The sequence below is a fragment of the Scyliorhinus canicula genome, chromosome 18 (assembly GCF_902713615.1).
Source record: "Scyliorhinus canicula chromosome 18, sScyCan1.1, whole genome shotgun sequence".
Lineage (NCBI taxonomy): Eukaryota > Metazoa > Chordata > Chondrichthyes > Carcharhiniformes > Scyliorhinidae > Scyliorhinus > Scyliorhinus canicula.
The window spans coordinates 95,710,735-95,736,792 of NC_052163.1; the positions used below are offsets into that span (position 1 = coordinate 95,710,735).

At 46.7% G+C, this 26,058-nt stretch overlaps 1 protein-coding gene across 3 annotated transcripts in view; it reads left to right on the plus strand.

Moving 5' to 3' along the window:
• Positions 1-26,058, plus strand: part of LOC119952956 (phospholipid-transporting ATPase ABCA1-like) — a 216,373-nt gene that overhangs the window by 164,621 nt on the left and 25,694 nt on the right. For all 3 annotated transcript variants that reach the window (XM_038776597.1, XM_038776599.1, XM_038776598.1), the window contains 11 exons: positions 1,758-1,856; positions 4,405-4,588; positions 7,134-7,228; positions 7,347-7,379; positions 7,750-7,855; positions 14,432-14,506; positions 16,964-17,133; positions 20,652-20,829; positions 22,848-22,963; positions 23,047-23,191; positions 23,892-24,015. In XM_038776597.1, the coding sequence (XP_038632525.1) occupies positions 1,758-1,856; positions 4,405-4,588; positions 7,134-7,228; positions 7,347-7,379; positions 7,750-7,855; positions 14,432-14,506; positions 16,964-17,133; positions 20,652-20,829; positions 22,848-22,963; positions 23,047-23,191; positions 23,892-24,015 (1,325 nt within the window). The remainder of the gene's footprint in view (positions 1-1,757; positions 1,857-4,404; positions 4,589-7,133; positions 7,229-7,346; positions 7,380-7,749; positions 7,856-14,431; positions 14,507-16,963; positions 17,134-20,651; positions 20,830-22,847; positions 22,964-23,046; positions 23,192-23,891; positions 24,016-26,058) is intronic.

Genomic DNA, 26,058 nt, shown 5'->3' on the forward strand with positions numbered 1-26,058 from the left:
CGGCTCGGATCTGCGGGCGCACGCCATCTTGGGGGGGGGGCCTACATTGTCGATATCGGTCCGAGTCCGCCATGGCACACGGCGCAGCTGCAGGCCGCTGCGTTGTGCATGCGCGGACTCCCGACCTGAAGTGCAGGGACCCGTATCCGCAGCCAGAGCTGCGAAAAGCACTCCGGGTACCCCCTGCAGGTAGGCGAATCGCTCTTGATTATTTTTACGCCGGTGTGGAGATAGTGCCCCATTTTTTAGAAAATCCAGCCCCTTGAATGGCAACATCTTTCAGTCAATCTACTCAGTGTGAGCAGCATGTTAAATGGGAGTCCAAATAGAATAGTGCAATACGCAAACTCTAAGGGCTGATTTTAGAGCAAAGCCTCAGTTGTGGGATGTGCTTCTGCATTCCAATCCTATCTGATATCAGTGCCTGACAACCTTTGACAAGTTGGCTAATTAGCGCTCCCTGTCTAATTGAATGATGGTGGGTGGCCTCCTGAGGCTTTCAAGCACTGAGTGTCAGCCACACCTTCAGATGTGGGGACTGTCAATTCAGTTACGCTCTGGTTCCCCTACATGGAGATGGAGTCCTGCTGCCAGACCTCTGCTGCAGATTGATTACAACTCCACCGGGTCACCTCGCAATCACTGCTATGGGGGAGGTTGAAAATAGTAGCTGGAGCACTGGCTCCCTGTCTGTGGCCAAGGGATCACCTCCATTCATCAGTTGAGTTTTAACATCTGTGGTGGGCTTGATAATTCCCCGTTGGTATTGGCAGAGTACTCTTAATGGCTACCTCAATGCGGACAGTTAGCCGTTCCCCTCTCCCTCAACTCCCTATATTGCCCCCAAACTGTCATGTTTGAAAATGGTACTGAGGCAAGAGTGTGCCGGCACGCAGACATTCAGGAAATTGCGAGCCCATCTACCTCTGGTCCTGCCTTTGCGCCATTCAAAAACATTCTGCCCCCAGAGTCTGTTAGATGCTCAGAGGGGCGACGAGTCCTTTTCTGGATGGATGAGCTGGGGTCGGTTGAATGGTCTTGCCTTGTAGTTGTGCGGGAGGGAATTCACCCACCCAGCCTGTGGCTCTCCAGTAAGTAGAAGGTGACTGCAGTGACCCCTTGAATTTGTAAAATTTTACCCCGGAATGCTGCTACTGCCGACATTTTAAATTTCTCCAAGAAAGTCGACGAATGACTGCCACCTCTGGGAGAACCCTAGCATTGATCCTCTTAAGGCAAACTTTATTTTCTCGAGACTGAGAAACCCAGCCATGTCATTGACCCAAGTCTCGACACTGGGGGGTTTCGAGTCCCTCCACATTAAAAGAATCCATCTCCGGGCTACCAGGGAGGCAAAGACCAGAATGTCGGCCTCTTTCACTCCCTGAACTCCCGGATCTTCTGACACTCCAAAGATCGCCACCTCTGGACTCGGCACCACCCGCGTACCTAGCACCATGGACATTGCCTTGGCAAACCCCTGCCAGAAGCCTCCAAGCTTCGGGCATGCCCAAAACATATGGACCTGGTTTGCTGTGCTTCCCGCACACCTTGCACATCTGTCTTCTACCCCGAAAAACTTGCTCATCCTCGTGACCCCTTGGACCTATTGGCGTCTCTACCCATATGTTGTTGTTCGATCAGACAGGAATTGTTCCAGCTTCGTCTTATCCAAGAGTTTGTGTTTCTGATTGAACTCAACAGCTGAGTTCACAATGCTGATATTGTTGATCAAATTTATCTTTTCGGCCCTTCAGTGATGATTTTCCAGAGGATCCCAACACCCGTGAGCTGATCAGTGCACTCCTCGACGATCCTGGATTTGGCACCCGGTGTATGGCAGATGGAGCGAATGAGTGAGTGTCAGTCGAAGGTGACTCTGTTCTTGATATTATATGATGTTTGCATCTAATCTTCCTTCCTCTCCCTACCTCACTGCTTTTCACTCAATCAATACAAATTCCAGTTGACGCTGTTATCATAACATTTAGATCCCTTCATCTACTCTGCTTTAATGAACACATGAACAAATCTCGGGTCTACTCCACATTACAAATTCGGCGAGTCACTCTGTATTATTGTGTGTGCGACTATCAGAAACAGACAATCGATCAAAGTACTGAATTAATGAGGCGTCAAATTTGACAGCCCCACAATTTTTTAATGTACAGATTCCGGAGGCTGTGTCAAGATTATACATGGAACTCATTTCAAGCTCTGAGTAAACAGAATAATTCCTCTTATTGCACATGTTGGGAACCCACACAAGAATAATAATTTCTTCCCTTGAACTGTGGATCCAAACTACAGCCCAAGAGGTCCACGCCACTCTATCCACTTCCAGTTTGGAATTCTTGTATACTGGTTCATCCAGCTTCAGTCGAAGGTTCTGGAGGTTTACAAATGGCTTTACTTAGCACTGTTGCTTCATTGGTAGATGCATCCTCAATCAGAACACCAAAGGTTCCAATCGTAGCAGCAACTTGGGGTACCTGAACAGGAACAAGGATGTAAACTCTGTGTCTTTTGTCATTCGAAGGTACACATCAAACTACCCACAAAGGTAAAAACAGTAACGCCAACTTTAGATTCATTTGGCACCTTTAATGTTGTAAAACATAACCAAGGTGCCTCACAAACAAAATTTGGCAACATGACACAAGGAGACATTGGGGCAGATGGCCAGAAGCTTAGTCAGAGGTAAACTTTAAGGGGCACCTTAGAATGGAGAAGCAAGAGGTTTAGGAAGGGGATTTCCAAACATAAGATCTTGACAACTGATTGCAAAACCACTAATGGTATGGCAATTAAAATCAGAATTGCGCAAGAGGCTAGAATTGGAGCAGTGCAGATATCTTGGGCACTTGTAAGTCCGGAGGAAATTAAAAGATAGAGATGGGGGAATATGAAAAAGGGATCCTTCAAGGAGATGCACCCTCCACCCTTTCCCACTGGAGGCCCAGGCAGAGTGACCTGTTGGGCCCCTCCTCCCCTGAATGACGACCACCCGCCTACAGATTGAGGGCGGGTAGGAAACGGCCCTTGAGTGGCCAACAGTTGGGGAATTATGGGACTTGCACATCCCATGGAAATTTTCAGACCGGCTTAGATGGATGGGAGGGCAGTGGGAAATTTTACTGCCCTCCTTTTTGCTGTTTTAGCCTTGCAACATTTGCCAGGGAGAAGTAGGAAGTCAGTGGTGGGAAAGTTAGGAGGAGGATGCAGCTGGTAACAAGGAAAGCAAATGGAATTTTCCCATTTATTGCCAATGGAATAGCAATAGCTGGATGGCTGATGCAGAGTGACGTCAACAGCGAGGGTTCAATTCCCATACCGGCTGAGGTTATTCACGAAGGCTCCACATTCTCAACCTTGCCCTTCGCCTGAGGTATGGTGATCCTCCGTTTAAATCACCAACAGTCAGCTCTTCCCCCGCAAAGGAGAAATAGCCCATGGTCATCTGGGACTACGGCGACTTTACTAAAGTAAGGAGGTGCTGTTGCAACTGTATAACGTATTGGTAAGACCGCATCTGGAGTACTACCCTTTGGTCCCCTTACATAAGGAAGGACATATATGTATTAGAAGCAGTTCAGAGAAGGTTCACTAGATTGATTCCAGGGATGAAGGACTTTTATTATGAAGAGCGATTGAACAGTTTAGGCCTATACGGGCCGGGAGCTGAGAGGAGGTCAGATGCAAAAGGGGATTTAGAATGGATGGTTCCCCTTGTTGGACATTCTGGAATGTGAAGCCATATTTTTAGGCGAAGGGATGGTAGATTTGTAACAGAAATAAGGAAGAATGACTTCACTCAAAGGGTCGTGAATGCTCTACCCCAGAGTGCAGTGGAAGCTGGGACACTAAACAAATTTAAGGAGGAGATAGATAGGTTCTAAATATTCCTCACGGCACCGAGGACCCAGCCCTGGGTCACTGTCGGTGTGGAGTTTGCACGTTCTCCCTGCGTCTGCGTGGATCTCACCCCCACAACCCAAAGATGTGCAGGGTAGTTGGATTGGCCATGCTAAATTGCTCCTTAATTGGGAAAACAAGTAACTGGGTACACTAAATTTATTTTAAAAAGAGATAGGTTTTGAATTAGTAGCGGAATGAAGGGTTCGGGGAGTGGGCAGGAAGGTGGAGATGTGGCTGAGATCCGTCACGATTGTGTTGAATGGCAGAGTGCGCTCGAGGGGCTGAATGGCCTATTGATCCTAGTTCTTATGTCCTTGCCTTAAATGGAATTGGTAGCATGACAATACTGTGCTGGAATGTTCCTTCGCCTTGAATTTGTAACCAATCTTGAATTGTTGTGCTTATATTGGAAGGACTTTAAGAATTTATTTTTATTTTGTATTTCTTCCCACCATTTTCCTGACCTATTCCCCGCCTCCTCCACAGAGACTGCCTCGCGGGTGATTTTGAATGGATAACTCCCCCAGTTTCACAATCAATCATGGACATCTTTCGCACTGGTAGCTGGACTGTACAAAATCCTTCCCCTGCATGTGAGTGCAGCTCGGACGATATCCAGAGGATGCTGCCTAAATGTGAAGAAGGAGCAGGAGGCCTCCCGCCTCCTGAGGTGGGTTAGATAGGCCAGAGGCTATGGGTGCAGTTGTAGGTGTTTTATTATGTGGTGCTGATCATTAAAATCTTTGGTAAAGTAAACTACAGTAAAATCTTTGGTAAAGTTTGGGTTAATTTGCATGTTGTTCAAATTGTGAATTTTTTTTTTCACTATTCTGTTGGGATTTCACAATGGACACTCGAGGGCACCATTAACACTGTTGTGTGTAGTGACACTGAAGCATTTCTGGTAGAATTGTAAATCGACTCAGGCTTGAGGAAATCTTAGTGCATTTGTTTTAATGTTACTGCACATGCTCAGATGTGTGCATCCCACGTATTTGGGAGTGTGGTTGTTATCCTGATCTAGCTGCAGTTGTACACCTGTTATTTATCTTGGGCGGGATTCTCCGTTCCAGAGACTAAGTGTTGGCACCGGGGCAGACACTGCACCTGGATCGACTCAGCTACTATTAAAGGGCGAGCACGTGGAACACAATTGATTCCAATGAGAAACGGTGCGAGATTGGCCGGTCCTTGATTGACACTCAGGAGGCTGACAAGCTGCAGCCGCACATACACGTTACATTCCCCACACACCATCATCCCAGCCAACAAGATGGCACTGGTTGCACTGGAGTGCACCCGTCCTGCAGATGGGTCCGCTGGGGCCAGAGGACACCTAGGAGGGTGGCCTGGGGGGGGGGGACACCCATGTGACCTGTGGACTTAAGTTCACAGTGGGCAGTCAGCGGAGTGTGCAGCTGCATGGCTGCCTTGCAGGCCACAGCAATGGTGCTCCATGCCCGTCCACCCCAACCCCCCAGCCCATCACCTGGCCACCCTTCCGGCCCTGGCAGAAGTCCCCCATACAACGGCACATCTGTCAGCAAACTATGGCAATGTTGGACACTTGCCGTACCCCCTCTCTTCCTCAGCAGCTACCGCACATGTTTCGTGATTTTTGTAAGCAAAGCCGTCAGGAATTCACCCCAGTGGAGGCGGAGCATTGCAGAGGCCTGAAAGAATACTGGGTCAGGCCCACTAATGATATGCCAACGGTGTTTACTGTACATGTGTTCTGGAACGCACTGACGCCGCTGTCGAGGCACCGGAGAATTGCGATGTGGCATGAAACCAGTGCCTGCCACAATTCCGGCGACCAATCGCATTTCCCAATTCCGGTGTCGGCCAACGGAGAATCCTGCCCGTTATGTCAGCCGCAACCCGTCTACAGGCTTCACTTCCCATGTATTTGTTTCACTTTTGCCCCGTATCCATTCTTATACCCACATTTGTCCTGGAAATCACCAATATTAATTTGTCACAAATCCCGCACGATTGTGTGCCAGCTTGGCCTGAACCTTGTTTTTTCTGCTTTCACATAAATAATTTTGGGCACGATCCAATGGCCACGCTGTGCCCAAAAAGCAGCTCGCCACGAAACAGCATGGCCAATAGAAGCTGAGAGACCCCACTCTTGGGATTTACCTGGCTCACAACACCTTGTGCATTGTGGGCGGGATCTCATTTTGGCAAATCTGCATATTAGAGCAGACAGTAAGTCTCACTCTAATGTGTGGATTCCTGTGGTACCCAAGGCTTTGGATTCATCCCCTTCGTCTCGGAGACGTCGGATGAGCACCGTTCAGCACTGGTGGGTCACTCGTGGGTGTCTCCCAGGGGATCGGAGGTCCCCAACTGCATCCCTTTGGGCAGGGTGGTGCCCTGGCATAACTGGTGCCAGCTGGGCACCCTGACAGTACCAGCATGGCACTGTCAAGCTGCCCAGCTGCTTTTGTCAGCTGACATGTGCACTGCCAGGGTGCCAGGTTGGCACCAGCTATGCCAGGGCACCACCCTGCCCAAAGGGATGCAGTTGGGGAGGAGGTGGGAGGTTGGGGATCGCTTTGGGGCCCCGATGTCTCGCTACACCGGGGAGTTCCGGTGAGCGGAGCTCCCCACTGTACTAAATGGGGGCAGGTGCGGCCTTGGCCACATGTTCCCCTTTGAGGCCCCTTTACATGACACAAGTTCCACCCTTTTTTCTTCAACCTTGGCTGTAATTAGCGGTATTGGGTTGCTGAAGCATTCAAAAGGAACATTTTAAACCTTCAACTCTCTCTGACTTGTGGGGCACTACTATAAAAGTCTTTTTGATAGACATTTTAAGATGTTTAATTTCTTCTACCCACAGCCCCATTCCCAATCTTAATCCCCCATTCCACCGGCAAGAAGGATTAATTACATTGTAATGGGCCAGTTTAAGGGGCTGGTATAGCACACTGGGCTAAATCGCTGGCTTTTAAAGCAGACCAAGGCAGGCCTGCAGCACGGTTCAATTCCCGTACCAGCCTCCCCGAACAGGCACCGGAATGTGGCGACTAGGGGCTTTTCACAGTAACTTCATTGAAGCCTACTCGTGACAATAAGCGATTTTCATTTCATTTTCATTTTCGGTGGTGATGGTTGTTGCTATGGGCATGCCTGCAGTGGCTGTGATTGGGGATAGTATAACACTGCTTTCAACTGACAAAGTTGGATTTTTGCCTTTTGAACAGTTGCAGCGAAATACAGGAGACGTTCTTCAGAACCTAACTGGCAGAAATATCTCTGACTACCTTGTGAAGACCTACCCCCAGATCATCGGTAAAAGGTACAACGTGGCACCAGTTTGGGTGCAAACCAATATATCTGTCACTAGACATGCACTGATGCTTCTTTTTTAGTCCAGTCTTCTGCGTTTAACTTGAACCTCTTATTCATGTTTACAGTCTGAAAACTAAGAAGTGGGTGAATGAATTCAGGTTAGTTTTATTGCAGTACAGTAATAATCAAAAGATTTTTGAGAAGGTTTGCATTTGTATTTTGGTTTTACAAATGTTAAGCAGTATTGTGACCTTTAACTTCTCCAATTGAAAAGAATCTGTCCTTCCCTGCAAGGTCCTGTGGTCAGTAATTGGACATTCACTGATGTCAGATGTCATTAGTTTCTGTTTTCTGTTTGTTTGCTCTTCAACGTTTGCAAAGTGTTTCTATTTTTTAATCGATGTAAGAATGAAACTGCACCCTGGGAAACTGTAATGTTTTCATGTGCTGTCCGGGCTTCAGGGGGTACAGTAAGAGGTGAGCAAAATGAAAAAAAATCAGACCCTTCATTGTGTTGATCTATTGTAGGTATGGAGGATTCTCATTGGGAGCACAGAGTTCCCAGGTGTTGCCTTCCCTGAATGAAGTTAATAATTCCATCATTGAGATCAGCTCACGAATGAATGTCACAAAGGTATGGAACTGGCCTAAATCTTGGCATTTTTGTTTAAGCTGTGTTTTCTGCTGCATGGTCTGTTCGGTGTTAGTAATGCACAGTCCAGGCAACCAACCTCCTGAATTGTTCAGAGCTGATATACAGGATGGTCTTTGTTTTCTAAAGAAATTAACACAAGGGCTTTGGCACTGAACGTAGAATGTAGAACATACAGTGCAGAAGGAGGCCATTCGGCCCATCGAGTCAGCACCGACCCACCCAAGCCCTCACTTCTACCCTATACCCGTAACCCAATAACCTCTCCTAAACTTTTATGGTCACTAAGGGCAATTTAGCATGGCCAATCCACCTAACCTGCACGTCTTTGGGCTGTGGGAGGAAACCGGAGCACCCGGAGGAAACCCACACAGACACGGGGAGAACGTGCAGACTCTGCACAGACAGTGACCCAGCGGGGAATCGAACCTGGGACCCTGGTGCTGTGAAGCCACCGTGCTATCCACTTGTGCTACCGTGCTGCCCTACTGGGGAATGGAATACTAATTTTTTGGATGTGAGTGCTGCTGACTAGACCAACATTTATATGGCTAGTCCAGTTCAGTTTCTCGTCAATGGTACCCCCAGATGGTCATTGCCTGGCACTTGCGTGATACAAATGTTACTTGCCACTTGTCAGCCCAAGCCGGGATATTTTTCAGGTCTTGCTGCCTTTGGACATGGACTACTTCAGAATCTGAGGAGTCACAAATAATGCTGAACATTATGCAGTCATCTGTGAACATCCCCACTTCTGAACTTACGGTGAAAGGAAGGCCATTGTTGAAGCAGCTGACTATGTTTGGGCCTAGGTCACTACCTTGATGATGTCCTGGAGCTGAAATTATTAACCTTCGATCACCACAGCCATCTTCATTTGTGCCAGCCAGAAGAGGGTTTTCCTCCTGATTCTCATTGACTTAGGTTTTGCTAGGGCTACTTGATGCCATTATTACAATCCCAGACCAGACCCCAAATGTGGCTAAATACTGGACTGAAACCCCAATATTGTAGTTTGTTTGTAAGATTGTGCAGAAAGAATGATTCACGCCACGAGTGATTGCATGAAGAAATCAGGCTTGAGTATTTTTAGAGCAAAACTTTATTATAAGTACAATATTAAACGTTTTAACTTCATACTCCAAAAGAACAGCTTACCATTTATACCTTAAACACAACTATTCAATTTCGCATTAAACAACAAGAAAAGAAACATACAGCTCTCAATCTATCTTACTGTGGGAGAATTGTGGACTCAGCGTCAGGCAGATCAGAATGCAACTCCTCTCTCCAAGGTTTCTCCACCAAATACCTCTAATGCTTTCAAAATCTCTCTCTGCTTTCCTTGGCTCCACCCAGCAATGACCTCATCTCCCCAAGCTGGAAAACAACTTGGGAGGGATTCTAATGGGGCAATGTCCCCACACCAGCGTGAAAACCTGCGCCAACCACTCTGGCATCAAGGGCCTCGAAAGTGAGGAATTCTCCCCTTTCTAGGGGGCTAGGTTGGTGCCAGAGTGGTCCCCGCAGCTCCAGCCAGCGCAGAACAGCCCGCGCAAGTTCGCGGAGACCTACAGGGGCCGGCCCGGCGTGGAGTAAAGTAGGCTCCCACGGAACCCGCCCGCCGATCGGTAGGCCTCGATCGCGGACCAGGCCACTGTGGGGCCCACACCTGGGGTCGGATTCCCCCCGCCCCTACCCTCCAGGACGGCCCACACCCACTCACCTTCCAGGTCCGGCCATGTGGGACATAAGTAAGCCACTCCTGTGGGACTCAGCCAAACCCCGCAGCCACTCGGCCCATCGGGACCCAGAGAATCGGCGGGGGGGGGGAGCCGCTGTCACTGGCCCCCGACCGGCATGGCGATGATCCCGCGGGCGCCGGAGAATGGGGAAGCGGGCGAGAATCAAGCCCCCCTGGGGATTGGGTCGGAGAATCCCAGCCCTTATCTCTGCAGGCAGCAAAGCACATTAACTCCCCAGGGACTTTCCCAGTCAAACCACTATGTATTAACCCAGACTGACAAACACATTCCTTCATCAATTTTGGATGCTGGCTGCTAAACCCACTCAAGCTATATAGAACAGAATTATTTTTTTTAAAAAACACATTCTAACACCAGGCCTTTAACCCTTAAATTGGTCGCTACATTTATAACCCAATTTTCCTCTCATCTTTCAATCGTCACACCATACTTTGTCAAATGCGGCCCTGATGTCAGGGGCAGTCACTCTCACCTCATCTCTGGAGTTCAGTTCTTTTGTCCACGTTTGAGCTAAGGCTGTAATCAGATCAGGAGCTGAGTGAACCTGGCAAAACCCAAACTGAGTGTCCGCAAGCAGGTTATTGATGAGTAAGTGCTGCTTAATAGCGCTGTTGATGACCCCATGCATCACTTTATTAATGACCGAGAGTAGACTGATGGGTGCTAATTGGCTGGGTTGGATTTGTCCTGTTTCTTGTGTACAGGAAAGACCTGGGCAATTTTCCACATTGCCGGGTAGATGCCAGTGTTGTAGCTGTACTGGAACAGCTGGGTTAGGGGTGCAGCAAGTTCTGGAGCACAAGTCTTCAGTACTATTGCTGGAATATTGTCAGTGCCCGTAGCAATCACAACAATCTTCAGCCAGAAGTGCTGAGTGGATGACCCATCCCAACTTCCTCCCGAAGTCCCCAACATCACAGATGCCAGTACCTTCAGCCATTTCTTGATACCATGTGGCGTGAATTGAATTGGCTGAAGACTGGCATCTGTGATGTTGGGGACTTCCGGAGGAAGTTGAGATGGGTCATCCGCTCGGCACTTCTGGCTAAAGATTGTTGTGAATGCTTCAGCCTCATCCTTTGCACTAATGTGGTGGGCTCTTCCATCATTAATGATCGGAACATTAGTGGTGCCTCCGCCTACAGTGAGTTGTTTAATTGTCCACTACCATCAAAGCTGGATGTGGCAGGATTACAGAGCTTCGATCTTGTGGGATCGCTTAACTCTATTACTTGGGTACCAAACAGCATAAACAGCAAGCAGACCTTTTTTGTTGCTTCATTTGGCTGACACCTCATTTTCGGTCTGCCTGGTGCTGCTCCTGGCAGGCTCTCCTGCACTCTTCATTGATCCAGGATTGATCCCCTGGCTTGATGGTGATGCTAGAGTGGGGGATATGCTAGGCCACGAGGTTACAGATTGTGGTTGAGTAGAATTCTGCTGCTGACGGCCCACAGTCACTCATGAATGCACAGTTTTGAGCTGCTAGATCTTTTTGAAGTCTATCCTATTTAGTGCGGTGGTGCTACATGCTATGGAAGGTATCTCCAATGTGAAGACGGGACTTTGTCTCCATGAGGACTGTGCGGTGGCCACTCCTACCGATGCTGTCATGGACAGGTGCACCTGCAGCAAGCAGGTTGGTGAGGATGAAGCCAATAGCTTTGTTATTCCATGTTGTGTTAACATCATGCACTTGCAGACCGAGTATATTACTGGTTAGAAACAACATTTGCTTCCCCTGCACTGCCCCCTCATATGCAACCTGGGAATGTACAGCACAAAATCAATATCGAGCAAAGCTTCTGCCCAATCTAAGTCTTTGAGGAGTCCTAAATTGCTCAACGGGAACATTTTTCCATTTTCCTTCACCAGGAATGTTTTGTTGCCTCTTATTTAGATTTGGAACTTGGGGCCAGTTTAGTAGTGTTAAGTACCAACTAATTGAGACCATCTGATGCAATGGATTTCTACCGTCGGCAGACAGGGGAAGCTTCCATCCCTGGTTCCAGAGTGATTCATAAAACTGCCGCCTTTGTTTGTTTCCTCCGGGGTTGGGAACACAGGTGTTTCAACTCGTGCTATTATAAATACTCATTGTTTTGGAGATAGAATATTGTTGTTTATTTTTATACTTGTTGCTACCACGGTGCATATGTAGTTTACAGTCTGAGCCTAAATTTGTACCTTCTGAAACCCCCACACCCTGACTGAAGGTGGGATCTGTTTTGTGTAGTGTTACAATCCTGAACATGAACCCAACTATTTTCAATTTGTAAAACTCCGCAAATGTTACTGCACCAGAGGAGTGATAACACTGACCAATGGGTATATTTAATGTTACAACAAACTTTAATTAATCACAGAATAAACCACATTAGCAACAAAGAAGAAGTTTTACAGACAACAGTTACAAATGTTCATAAGTAAAAGAAGGGAATACAACTTGCTTCCCAAACCTGCCTCTATATTCCAATTAAGCAAACTAATACATATTAAATACCACTCATGAATATAGATAACAACCAGGGTTTGACTTGCTTTTCTCTGTTCAAAGTCCTTGGACAGAGACCATTTCAGGTCCAAACTTGAACACCGCTGTTCATATTAGAGTTTAGGGACCTACTGAGTCTTCAGACAGACCTGGTTCCTCCCATTAACTATATAAGTTGTACCCAAAGCATAAGGCATTATTTTGTCCCTTCCTGCGAGTTGTCCTTTGACTTGCTTAGCGAGGATCAAACGCAATGCCCTCCATAAATTATCTACACCCGGTGGTCCTTCAAACCTAAACAATATTCCATTAGCTAGCTATCTGTAAACAAGTAAATGTTTTTTGAGATTGATTAGCAGAAAGCTTATGATAACCTTTATTAGTGTCACAAATAGGCTTACATTAACACTGCAATGAACAATGAAGTTACTGTGAAAATCCCCTAGTCACCACACTCTGGCGCCTGTTCGGGTACACTGAGGGCGAATTCAGAATGTCCAATTCACCTAACAAGCACGTCTTTCTGGACCTGTGGGAGGAAACCGGAGCACCCAGAGGAAACCCACGCAGTCACGGGGAGAACATGCAGACTTGGTACAGACAGTGACCCAAGCCGGGAATCATAGAATTATAGAATTTACAGTGCAGAAGGAGGCCCATCAAGTCTGCAACGACCCTTGGAAATAGCGCTCCACTTACCATGCCTCCACTCTATCCCCATAACCCAGTCACCCCACCTATCCTTTTGGACACTAAGGGGCAATTTAGCATGGCAATCCACCTAACCTACACATCTTTTGGACTGTGGGAGGAAACCGGAGCACCCAGAGGAAACCCACACAGACATGACGAGAATGTGTAAACTCCACACAGACAAGGCCAGAATTGAACCCGGCACCCTGGAGATGTGAGGCAGCAGTGCTAACAACTGTGCCACCATGCTGGCCAAATTCAAATAGCAGAGAATGGTTACATTAACACTGCAATGAAGTTACAGTGAAAATCCCCTAGTCGCCACACCACGGCCCTGTTTGGGTACACTGAGGTACCAGGTCCCTACTTAATCAATTGTGACCTCACTTTTACAGCACCTTAATCACTGCTCTAGCAGACATACTGGGCGGAATTCTCCGCAACGCCTGATGCCGTTGTGAAACCCGGAGTGTTTCACGATGGCGTCGGAGGCCGCTCCTCGCCCCATATTTCCCCCCCCCCCCCCCCCCCCGGGGGGGGCTAGGAGCAGCATTTTGTGAAACTCGGCCGCCGGGCCTTGATGCTGGTGTCAAGACGGCGCGCCGATAATGACGCGGCCGGCGGCGCCAAATGATGTCAGCCGCGGATGCGCGGTTGCCGTCTTCCCCTCCGTTGCCCCGCAAGACATGGCGGCTTGATCTTGCGGGGCGGCGGAGGGGAAAGAGTGCGTCTCTTGGAGACGCCGGCCCAATGATCGGTGGGCACCGATCGCGGACCAGTCCCCTCCCGAGCACGGCCGTGGTGCTCGATCCCCTCTCCGCCCCCCACAGGCCCCAAACTTACCTTTCGCGCTATGTTCACGCCGGCAGCGACCAGGTGTGGTTGCCGCCGGCGTGAACAGGTCGGGACGGTAGGCCGCTCAGCCTATCCGGGCCGGAGAATCGCGGGTCGCCGTAAAAAACGGCGACCTGTGATTCTCCGAGCTGCGACATGCCATTTTGGGGGGGTGGGAGAATCGCGGGGGGTGCCAGAGCGGCCCTCCCGCGATTCTCCCACCCGGCCTGGGGAGCGGAGAATCGCCCCCACTGTCTATATGCATCTTAACCTGGATTTTAATAACATTACTGCAAAAAATATAAAATATGACAATTTTGTATATTCATCACAGTTGTATATTCACTTTTGTTGGTGTTCACTCTTTGTACACATGATGTAAAATATAACCTCTCCCTTATGAATCATTTTTACAACCTATACATATGTAATGGAAATATTCCATAGGAACAGAATGTGCTGGATGTATTCTGAATGACGCATTCCATAAATTCCAGGTCTGAGCATCTGCCTCAACAGCTCCTGTCAACTGATGGTTCAGGCTGGATCGCCATCAGGAGGTGCTTAGCGGAACTGCAGCCTAATTAAAAGAAGTGTGTCAAATGAATCAGTATTTTTGGAACATGAAATGTAACTGCCCTGGAAACACTCATTAATTAATTTGTCAGTTACCTAATTTGGGATTCTGACTTAAATGTTGTTATACGAAATATTTTGTTGTACTTGCCTCATACTTTGAATTATTGACATTCAGTTTCCTGTTCCCCTCAGGGCAGTTCCATGGACCGACTGCTAGGAAACATCGCAAACTTTATTGAGGGGCTGAACACAAAAAACAATGTAAAAGTATGTCTGAAAGTTTTTCTATCAATCTTTTCCTGCCTGTCTGACTCTCACTCTGTCTTTAGTTTTGAACCCATTAGACTCCGAAACATCAAAACGTTTTTTTGTTAAAGCCAGTTTCTTGCTACTGTTATCTTTTGATTTGGAGCCCAGAAATTTGCAAGCAAATTTGCAATCTGCAAGTTGTCCTCTACACAGCAATCAAACTCTGTTAAAACACGTGGCCTTAAAAGGTGAGGCCAGATCAAACCACATGGAGTAGAGGTGAATAGCAGAGATGTGTTTAAAGGGAAGCTTTACACCCGAGAGAGTGAGAGGAACAGAAAGATGTGCTGATAGAATCAGACAAAGTAAGGCAGGAAGTGCTCATGTTGCAGACATGGTTCAGATGGACCAAAAGACCTGTCCCTGTGCTGTCAATTCAATGTCATTGCGCTATAGTTTCAGAATAATGCACTGTGCATTGTGTGGTGCAACATCCTGTGAACTGCAAGTTGATTGACTTGCCCACATGCAACACCACAGGAGCTCTGCTAATATTTAATTTTAAATTATGGAGGTTAGATTTTCTGAAGGGCATGAAGGTTGTTATTTGTTTTTTGCATAGTTTAAAAAAAAATTTGTTCATGGGCAGTGCCAACATTTGTTGTCCACCCATTTTGACCAGTTAAGAGGCACCCACATTTCTGTGGGGCTGGAGTCACATGTAGACCAGATGAGGTAAGGATGGTAGATTTCCTTCCCTGAAAGATAAAGAATCGTCAAATTCCTACAGTGCAGAAGGAGGCCATTCGGCCCATCGGCTCTTTACCGACACTCTGAAAGAGCACTCTGCCCAGGCTCGCTCCCCACCCTATCCCCATAACCCCACCTAAACTGCACATATTTGGACACTAAGGGGAAATTTATTATGCTAATTCACCGAACCTGCACATCTTTGGACTATGGGGACGAAACTGGATTACCTGGAGGAAACCCACGTAGAAATGGGGAGAAAGTGCAACTCCACACAGACCGTCACCCAAGGCCGGAATTGAACCTGGGTCTATGCCGTTGTGAGCCACCAGTGCTAACCACTGTGCCACTGTAACATGAGTGAACCAGATGGGTTTTTCTGAGAATCGATAGTTTTCAGTCACTCTTCCTGGGAATAGGAATCAATTGAATTGAATTGAATTGAATTTTCACCAGGGGTTTGAACCCCTGGCTCCAAATACCTGAACTCTGGATTACTAGCTCAGCAATGTTATGGAGTGATACAACATAGAAACAGGCCCTTTGGCCCATCATATCTATGCCGACCATCAAACACCAATCTATACTAGTTAGCACTGCTGTCTCACGGTGACGAGGACCCGGGTTCGATCCCGGCCCTCAGTCACTGTCCATGATTGCACATTCTCCACGTGTCTACGTGGGTCTCATCCCACAACCCAAAAATGTGCAGGGTAGGTGGATTGATCCCTTAATTTGGGGGAAAAAGAATTGGACACTTTAAATTTTAAAAAAACAATCTAAATAAACCCATTTTCCCGCACTTGGTCCATAGCCTACTATCCTTGGTGATTTAAGGGCTCATCTAATTGCTTCTTAAATGTTGCGAGAGTACCTGCCTCCACTACCCTCTCGGGCAGCGCGTTCTATGCCACCACCAACTACACTATGTCCCCGTGCTACCCTCTGGTGCAGGGCTCCAGCTGATGTCAGCCAAACTGGGCAAGGATAGGTTGGCTCCATTACTGTACCAAGCCATTTCAGTTAGGTTACACCGTAACTCCTGATGCTGATTGGCCAGGCACCAGGAACAGTTGTGCACAGGCACTTGGCTCACTCATCTGCGTCTGTCGGCGCACGTACCACGTTGGTGCGTATCAGTCAGCCGATGGCAGTACTGGTTTGTGCCTGCACCAATGTGATGTTGCTCAATCGGGCGCTGTCTCTGGTGCATTCTGTCCACTGCTGATCCGCTCCCTCCCACTTGCTGAGCAGTCAGTGCATGGTGCCCCCATAAACCTCCCGTCCCCTCACCCTCCGTTGTTGCTACTCTATGAGCAACTCACACACACCATCTTTGTTAGTTCCCATTCCTCCTGGGCACCACAATATTCACCATTGCTCCTGTCCATTATTTTCCCAGCCACTGGCTCATGGTCACAGAATGAACTGAATCCAGCTTCCCAGTAGTGACAATGTTCAGTTATTTCAGGATGCTGGTTACAGGGGATGTCTGACCAGGGACTGACTCAGTTTGCGTTGCAAGAGAGGGGAGAAGATTAGACATAGGTTGAAAAAAATGGAATCTTTGATACTCCAGTAGAATATTCTCGATGTTATCAGCTTCAGCGTGATTGCCGATGCCTGTTACCCAACTACATAATGTTCATTTGCAACGGAGTGATTAAATAGGAGATTTGAGTGTGCTCCTGACATGGTGGAACTAATCTTTACTTTTTATTGCAGGTCTGGTTCAACAACAAAGGCTGGCATTCCATGGTGAGTTTCGTGAATGTTATGAACAATGCAGTGCTGAGAGCAAATCTTCCAGCTGGAAAAGATCCCAGAAGGTTTGGGATTACAGCCTTCAACCACCCACTCAACCTGACCAAAGAACAGTTCTCTGAGGTCGCACTGTAAGTAGCTGGTAGAACCTCATAAATACACTTGCAAATTAAATGGTACTCACTGGGCATTGAGGCAGACAGATCAGGGATCCCACTTTTGATCTTTGTCAATGCAACCGCTGGGGTGTAGTTGGACCGTCAGCAGCAAACCCCCCCCCCCCCCCCCCCCCCCCCCCCCGGCCACCAGCTAGGGTTTCGCCTTGTGATTTGTGATCACTGTCCAATGGCTCTGGCACCACGTGAGAGTGAACATGAGGCAAAAACAGCATTGAGCTCAACAGTCATGCCCTCTACAATCAAATAGCCTGCTGCTGGGATTCATGGATGAATATTTGCCATTTATCTAATGGAATTAATCTCCTCCTACATTGCCTATACTGTTCCTTGCCTGAAACTGTTTCATATTAAATTAGACACCCACCACTCCAGGCTTATTTTGTCTCCTACCAGAGATCTTAAGCTCCTTTCCCCTGTTCCCTGTCATCCTCAGCGCCAATAACAAATATGAGGTGTTCCTATATGTCACCAAGGTTGAGACCATCCTTTTAACTGTCTCTACTGTTCTGATACCGATAAGGTGAAAACCTCCCCAGATTTCCCCTAGCCCTGATTCTGCATCTCTTTCTCCATTTTCTCCCTCCTCTCTTTCACCACTGCCCCACCCACCTTACCAGCCTAGAGCTTATCTTGCCCATGAGACCCACCTCCTTGTCCTTTGACCCCAGTAGAAGTATATCATCCTTCCTTTCTATCCTTCAGCTCTTTGCAGCCATTGACATGATGACCCAAACTTTTCTTTCAGCCAAACTCCTCATTTTTCCGTCTCAGTGGAACTGCATTCTTTGTTCCACTCTTAATAATCCCATGAATGCAAGAACAGACGTCAAAGCAGGAGTAGACCCTTGAACCAGCTTTGTCATAGGAATAGGCCACTCAGCCCCTCGGGCCTGCTCTGCCATTGGATAAGATCAGGGCTGGTCTTAATGCAACCTCAACACCTCTATACCCTGAGATTCTTGATTGACACGGGAGTCAATCTAACTCTGCCTTAAAACTGTTTAATGACACAACCTCCACTAGTCTTGGGGGAAGAAAAAAGCAAAAGCTAATGATTATCCAAGAAATAAAATTCTACTCCATTCCGTCTTAAATGAGAGATCCTTATTTTTAACCTGTGTCCCCCAGTGCTAGCTCCTCTTTGAGGGGAAACTTCCTTTCAGCATCCACCATGTCAAGTCTCCCGGGGATCTTATGTGTTTCAATAAGATCACCTCTCATTCTTTTGAAACTCCGACTTGACCAACCTTTCCTTGTAAAATAACTGTTAAAACTCTTACTATCTTTTTATATTTCGAGCTTGCTAGCTTTCTCTCATACTCTAATTTCTCCCTCCTTATCTTTTGCTGGTTTTTAAATCCTGCCCAATCTTCTGACCTACCACTAATCTTTGTAGAATCATATTCCTTTTCTTTCAAAATTGATACTATCTTCTTCAGTTAGTCATGACTGGTGCCTCTTTCTCTGAGACTCCTCCTTTCTCACTGGAATGTTTGTTTACTGAGTGTTATGAAATATCTCCTTAAATGTCTACCACAGCATCTCTACTGACCTACACCTTATCCTAATTTCCAAGTTTACTTTAGCCAGCCCTGTTTTCATACCTTTATAATCCCCTATATTTAAATTTAAACCGCTAGTATTTGCCTACTCTTCTCTTCCTCAAACCAAGCTAAGGTCAATGCTACTTAGGAGTTCCTTTGCTATGAAGTCATTAATTAATCCTGTCTCATTGCTCTTTGCATTTCTAGAATAGCCTGTTCTCTACTTGGCTCAAAAATGTGCTGCTCTATGAAATTGTTTCGAAAATACACACTGAGCTCATCTTCAAGGCTACCTATACCAATCTGTCAGTCAGCCAGTACAACCTTGGCTGATCGTCTGCCTCAACTCCTCTTTCCTGCCCCTCTCCCCATATCGCTTGATTCCCTGAGAGATTAAAAATTTGTCTATCTCAGCTTTGATTATACCCCATGTTAGAGCATCTACAGCCCCCTGGGGTAGGGAACACCAAAGATTCAGAAGCTTCTGAGGGAATTCCTTCTGATCTCTGTTCTAAATTACAAATTCCTTATTGTATCTCTGTGTTCTAGATTCCGAGCCAGGGGAAACAATCTGCATGTCTGCCATGTCAAATCCCTTCAGAATCTTCACCAAAGGCCTCTCCTCTTCCTCTTGCCCCTGCACCGTTTACCATCAGTCTCTACTAACTTTGCTCCTGTTTTTTTCCTGACTGAACCTTGGGAACATCATGGGCTGGATTCTCCGTCCTGCCGCATCACATTTCTGTCTCTGCACGCCGGCGGGATGCTTCGTTACGCCGGCTGGACAATGGAGTTTTCCATTGTGGGGCAGCCCCATGCCGTCGGGAAACCCCCCGGGCTGCCGGCAAAATGGAGCGTCCCGCCAGCGGAGGATCCAGCCCCATCTACACACATGGAGATCAGCAACTGCACCTCCCTCCCGCCCCCAAGTCACTGTCTCAGGCTAAACCAAACATTTTGCTGATATGCCATCCTAGTTAACCCAGGGCTGAGTTCCTCACCTGATATTCACTTCATAGCAAGTACCGCCTACTTGAACAGTCAAAACATTGGTCTCTGAAGCCCATATCATTATTGCCTTCAACCTCAACTGTTTTGCTTTTGTTTCTTTTGAATTCATTCAAGGATAATGGGCTTCACTGGCTAGGCCAACATGTATTGCCCATCCCTAATTGCCTTTTAGAAGGTGGTGGTGAGCTGCCTTCATGAACCGTTGCAGTCCATGTGGTGTAGTTACATCCACAGTGCTGTTAGGGAGGGAGTTCCAGGATTTTGATCCAAAATTCCATGCCAATCTTAGTTGGCAGCGCATCTTTCACTTCTGTAACCTCAGTACATCCAAAGCTCTGCTACCCATATCGTAACTCATACAAATACCCCTCACCCATGACCCCGATCGTCACTGATACGCTCTAACTCCATTTCCCAGTGCCTCAGACTTCAAATTCCCATCCTTGTATTTAAATCCTTTCCTGGTTCCATGCTTTGCCTAATCTGTTACCTTCTCCAGCCCGACAATTTCTCACTTTCCACTGCCACATTTATTGCACCAGTACTCACCTTCTCCCGCTCTCTTTGCCCCACAATATGAGGCTTGGTCTCTATGATCTAGAATTCCATTCTGCTGTACCTTCCCTTGTCCTTAAAGAGCTTTGTGAAAACCCATCTTGCTGACTATGCATTTGGTCACCACATTTAAGATATTGGCTCAGTCTTCATTCTTTGATTGAGTGTTTCACTGAAGCACCCTATATTGCTGATGTTTCACAAATGTGGTTGCTTTAATCAGTTGTCATGTCTGTACCTCTTTGTTTGGCATGAGGTTTTCAGTATTAAATCATGCGTTGAGGACGAAAGTGATGTCTGAAAATGTTGTTTGTGTGATTACGTCTAGCTTGTGACTCAGCCTCTTTCCCCTTCTTTTAGGATAGGAACCTCTGTTGATTTGCTTGTCTCCATTTGTGTCATCTTTGCCATGTCCTTTGTGCCAGCCAGCTTTGTTCTCTTCCTCATCGAAGAGCGTGTCAGCAAAGCCAAGCACCTGCAGTTTGTTAGTGGCGTGAAGCCTGGCATTTATTGGCTCGCTAATTTTGCATGGGATATGGTAAGTACGCCTCCGTTCATAAAATGTACATGAGCTGTGGAAGGAACTGTGACATTATTTATAATGTCTAGCACATTAAGGGTTAATGTAATACTCTAGCCGACCACTAGATGGAGCTGGGAGCAGACATATGAAAAGAAATACATCTCGGGCTTCTGGGGGAGAGTTATAGAGAAGGCCAGAGAGAAGAGGAGCAGAGCAGAGAACAATTTCAGATAGTGTGCATGAGACAGATGTTAGTATCATGCAGATTGTAGTTTGGTTATAATATTGCTTGCTTTAGGAGTCGTGACTATTTAGGAATAGTACAATAAGTAACATGATAAGTTTTAGCTTTGTTTATTTGACTTGGCTTTTTGTGGTCTTTGTGCACACTACGAATCCATCCTGAGTATTACCAACACAAAGAACACCACAGTAACCTCAATCAATATGGTAGAGTCTGAAATAAGATACATTGGACAAGGATTTCGAAAGGTGATCACGGGACTGCTTGACGTGGGATTGGAGAGCAGCGCAAGAAAGGAGATGGCATAACTAATCATTTAAAAATGCATGAGTAACCCAGGACAACCAACATGGATTTGTTAAAGATAAGCTTTTGGCAAATGTATTTTTTTAAAGAGGTAGCTAACTAGATGGATGAAGCCAATATATTGGATATGAGGCCGATTTAACTTTAGAAATCATTCAATAGACGAGTCAAAAGATTGGTTATAAAATCTGTTTTACTACAGGAGGGAATGAAGCAGCAAGTTAGTTGGCAGGCAGAAGACAAGAGCTTACAGTTAATGGGCTTTTCTTGGAACAGAGAAGGTTTAAAGGTTTTGAACTCCTGGGGTCAGTGCTTGGTCTACTTTTTGTTCCCTGTGTGTATTTGGGCTTGTGTATCATGAGCACAATATTCAAGTTTGCTGATAACACAAATGAAAGAGGTTTGGCAAACAACGAGGGTGACTCTGCAAGACTTCAGGAAGACCTAGCCAGAATGGGCAGATAGGCAGTGGCTGTGATTTAATACGGGTAAGTACACTTTGGGAGAAAAACACTGAATGAATGGGTGTATTCACACTATGGAGTGGGTATGGTTGAGCAGAATGACTGAGGGTTCAAATACATAATGCACAGGGTGCAAATGCACTCGAGTTTGAGGGTTTAGAAGTATGATTATAGAGCGCAAGAATAAAAAACAATGATGCATTTATACAGAACATGCTCTGGGCGGCTATGAGTATTATGGACAGTGATGTATGTCCCATTAGAGAAAACAACAGAGAGCATGCAGCGTCAATTAACAAGGGTGATTCCAGGGATAGGAAAGTAGTTACAAGGAGAGACTTGTAATGCCAGAGTTATTTCTGCTAATGTGGCTCGGAGGGGAAAGGAATAGTGAGTTTTAACACCATCAAAAGTTTAGGTTGTTAGTTCTTTCTTTCATAGAACATACAGTGCGGAAGGAGGCCATTCAGCCCATCGAGTCTGCACCGACCCACTGAAGCCCTCACTTCCACCCTATCCCAGTAACCCAATAACCCCTCCTAACTTTTTTTTGGACACTAAGGGCAATTTAGCATGGCCAATCCACCTAACCTGCACATTTTTGGACTGTGGGAGGAAACCGGAGCACCCGGAGGAATCCCACACAGACACTGGGAGAACATGCAGACTCCGCGCAGACAGTGACCCAGCGGGGAATCGAACCTGGGACCCTGACGCTGTGATATCCACAGTGCTATCCACTTGTGCTACCATGCTGCCCTCAAAAGGTTGCTAGCCTGTCACCATTTTGACCATCGTGTCCTGGAGTGAGATTCAAACCCACAGCTACCTGACTCAGAGGAACACTACCCACTGCGCCACTAGAGCTGCAATCAGCCAATCCGGGCGGGTCCCTGGTGTGGTGAAGCTGCAGTGCTAATCACTGTGCCACCATGCTCCCTTAATAAGGTAGATCACTCGTTAGAAGGAGCAGACTGGTAACTAGTGTAATAACTTCATTCCTTATCATTCCTTTTCAGTGTAATTACGCAGTGTCAGCTACACTGGTGGTTATCATCTTCATCTGTTTTCAAAAACAATCGTATGTATCTGCCTCCAATTTGCCAGCACTGATCCTCCTACTGTTCCTCTACGGGTAAGTGGGCAGTGCTTTTCTTCCCCAGCTGTGCTTTCAGTTGAATTTGGCTGCTTTCACCTTTGCTGATTCTGTTCCTTCAGGTGGTCCATCACTCCCCTCATGTACCCAGCATCCTTTCTGTTCAGTATTCCCAGTTCTGCCTACGTGGCTCTGACTTGTGTTAACCTGTTCATTGGTATCAACGGAAGTGTGGCCACCTTTGTCCTGGAGCTCTTCAACGACGCCGTGAGACACCTTTTTCCTGCTTGTTACATGATAAATAATACCCTATAATGTTCAGGAAGAAGGAAGTTTAGATTAATGAACAGATAATGAGGTTGTATGTGCCTATTAGGACAGAAGGGGGGTTAATATAAACTGCACCAATGAGCTGATCTTCAGATGAGACATTAAACCGAGTCCCCGTGTGTTTGTTCATTTGGATGTTAGTCCTGTGGCACTGTTAAAAGAGGAAGAGGGGGTTATCCTGACCAACGTTTCCTCTTGAGACTGAGGTTACAACAGCTGTAAATCTCCACAACCTGCTGTGGTTTGAGTTGGAGAGTTGCAAATGTGGTGTTGAGGCACACAGGCCAGAGGCTCCCAAACAGGATTGGGCTTAGATAGGGACCCTGCAGTTGGCCTCCAGACAGCTTGGCTGGAGAGAGAGAAATTATCCAGAGCTCCTGCTCCTGATCACCACCTGGTTACCCCCCACTGGAGAGTGTGTATTAGACATCAGGGAAGGATAGAACCATGTGGGGCAAAATCCCCCATAATTCAAACCGCCAGTTCTAGGCGGACACTTGAATACCTCACTGAAGTGCTGCTTATACAAGAACAGTCAGTAGCCATGGAGTATGAATCAGTGATCAGGAAAGCAAGGAACAAACTGGAAATTAAAGGGTTTTATTTTTCACCCTCTCTTTATTTTTCTTCTGTGTAGAAACTGAATGAGGTCAATGAAATTCTGAAGAAAGTGTTCCTCATTTTCCCACATTTCTGCCTTGGCCGAGGAATGATCGACATGGTGAAGAATCAAGCTAAGGCAGATGTTTTTGAGAGGATTGGTCAGTAACCATTTCTAATGTATTTTCTACATGCATACATATGGAATAAGAGCAGGAGTGCCCCGCGCCCCCCCATCGAGCTGCTCCGCCATTCAATAAGATCATGGCTTAAGATCATCTGCTTGTAAACGCAACCCCACATTCCTGCCAACCCCCGATAACCTTTCACCCCCTTGCTAATCAAGAATCCATCTTGCTGTGCCTTAAAAACATTCAGAGATTCTGCTTCCGCTGCCTTTTGGGGAAGAGAATTTCAGAGACTCGCAACCCTCTGAGAGAAAAGAATTCTCCTCATCTCCATCTTAAATGGGGGACTCCTCAGAGTGACCCCTAGTTCTAAATCTAGCGCATGCCAGATCTGTTGTGCTTTGAGTTGCGGAAGGTAATGGGAAAGCACAGCACATCTTCAGTCCCCGGCAAAATTTATTATGCATCCATCCTAAGGTTTTGCACCATGAGGGAGAACCTTTTCTCCACCTCGCCCAATGAAAATGCTTGATAATTTTACAGACCAGGCCTCCTGTTGGTCTTCTGTTTTCTAGAGAAAAGACCATCCATCCCACTGAACCTTTCCTGATAGCTGCATAGGTGTAATATGAAACTGTTTCGAACCGTACAGTATAATTTCTTGTGGCATTAATCACTCTTTGCTATAATGTGGAGCGTAGTAACGACGGAGGAGATTCTCCCGTGGGACCAACTGGATTGCCTGGGCGCAACCAGTTTACAAAAACCATGTGTGTTGCACAGATGCCCCTGAGGGAGCCTACCCATTTCATGCCCTTTCATTTTAATGAAGTAAGTAATTTAAAGCAATCCTTTGAAGGGCAGATAATCAGGCCATGTCAATTTAAATTTCCTGCATTTAGAAATAATGGAAATTTAAGTTTCATCTTTTGATGAATTTCATTAGCCAGTTTGGCTCTGTCTAAATAATGAAAATGATAACTGATATAACAAAATTAGTCTATCAAAATTGTGCACTTATTACAATCCCAGACCTGACCCTAACAGTGGTTAGGATACTGGACCGAAACCCCAATATTTTAGTTTATTATTGTGTGGAAATGATGATTCATTCCAGGAGTGATTGTACCAAAAAATAGAGATTTTGTATTTTAAAACAAAACTTTATTATAAGCACAACATAAAACTCTTAACATCACACCCGAAAATAGCTTACAATTGCCCCGTAAAGAGTACTGCTAAATACAGTAAGTACAATACCCTTAATTACTATTTCTTTTCCAAATTAAACAACAAGAAAGGAAATACAACCAACCTTCAATCCATCCTACATCCCAATGGCACAGATTAATACTTGCTTTCCAGAACAGATTTGGCTCCTGTTAGAACACCTGCAGACTCTGGCTGGATATCTTCAAAAAGCTGTTTTAACTGGTTTGTTTCAGCTTCCTCCTTGTCCTCAGACAAAGTTGCAATGCTTTAAATACCATTAATCTTTTTTAACTTTCCTACTTTGACAATAGTTAAAAAGACCTGACTTGTAAGTGTTTGCCAGATCAGAACTCAACTCAAAATCTTTCTCAAAATGTCTAAACACCTTGGCTCCACCCAGCAATAACATGGATTCGCCCATTCAGCGGCAGAGTGTCCACGCCGTTGGAAACGCTGTTGCGTTTCACGACGGCGTGAACGGACCGCTGGGAGTACCGATTCTGGCCCCTACAGAACGGCGCTCCAGCCTGGCATCCCGGCGCGAACTGTGCCCCGTGGGAGCCGCGCATGCTCATTGACGCTGGCATCAAGGACATGCGCAGTGGCGCCGGTGCCAACCCGCGCATGCGCGGTGACCTCCCTCAACGAGCCAGCCCCGACGCAACATGGCATGGGAGTTCAAGGGCCGGCGCGTACAAAAATAGGCCCAGGGAGCAAGAGGCAGACCTGCCGATAGGTGGGCCCCGATCGCGGGCCAGGCCCCATCGAAGGCCCCCCGTAGAGCGGCCCGCGACCGGCGCCGTGCCAACCACGCCGGCGCCGGAGAATCGCATGTCGCCGTTGGGGCGGCGTGGCGCAGTTGCG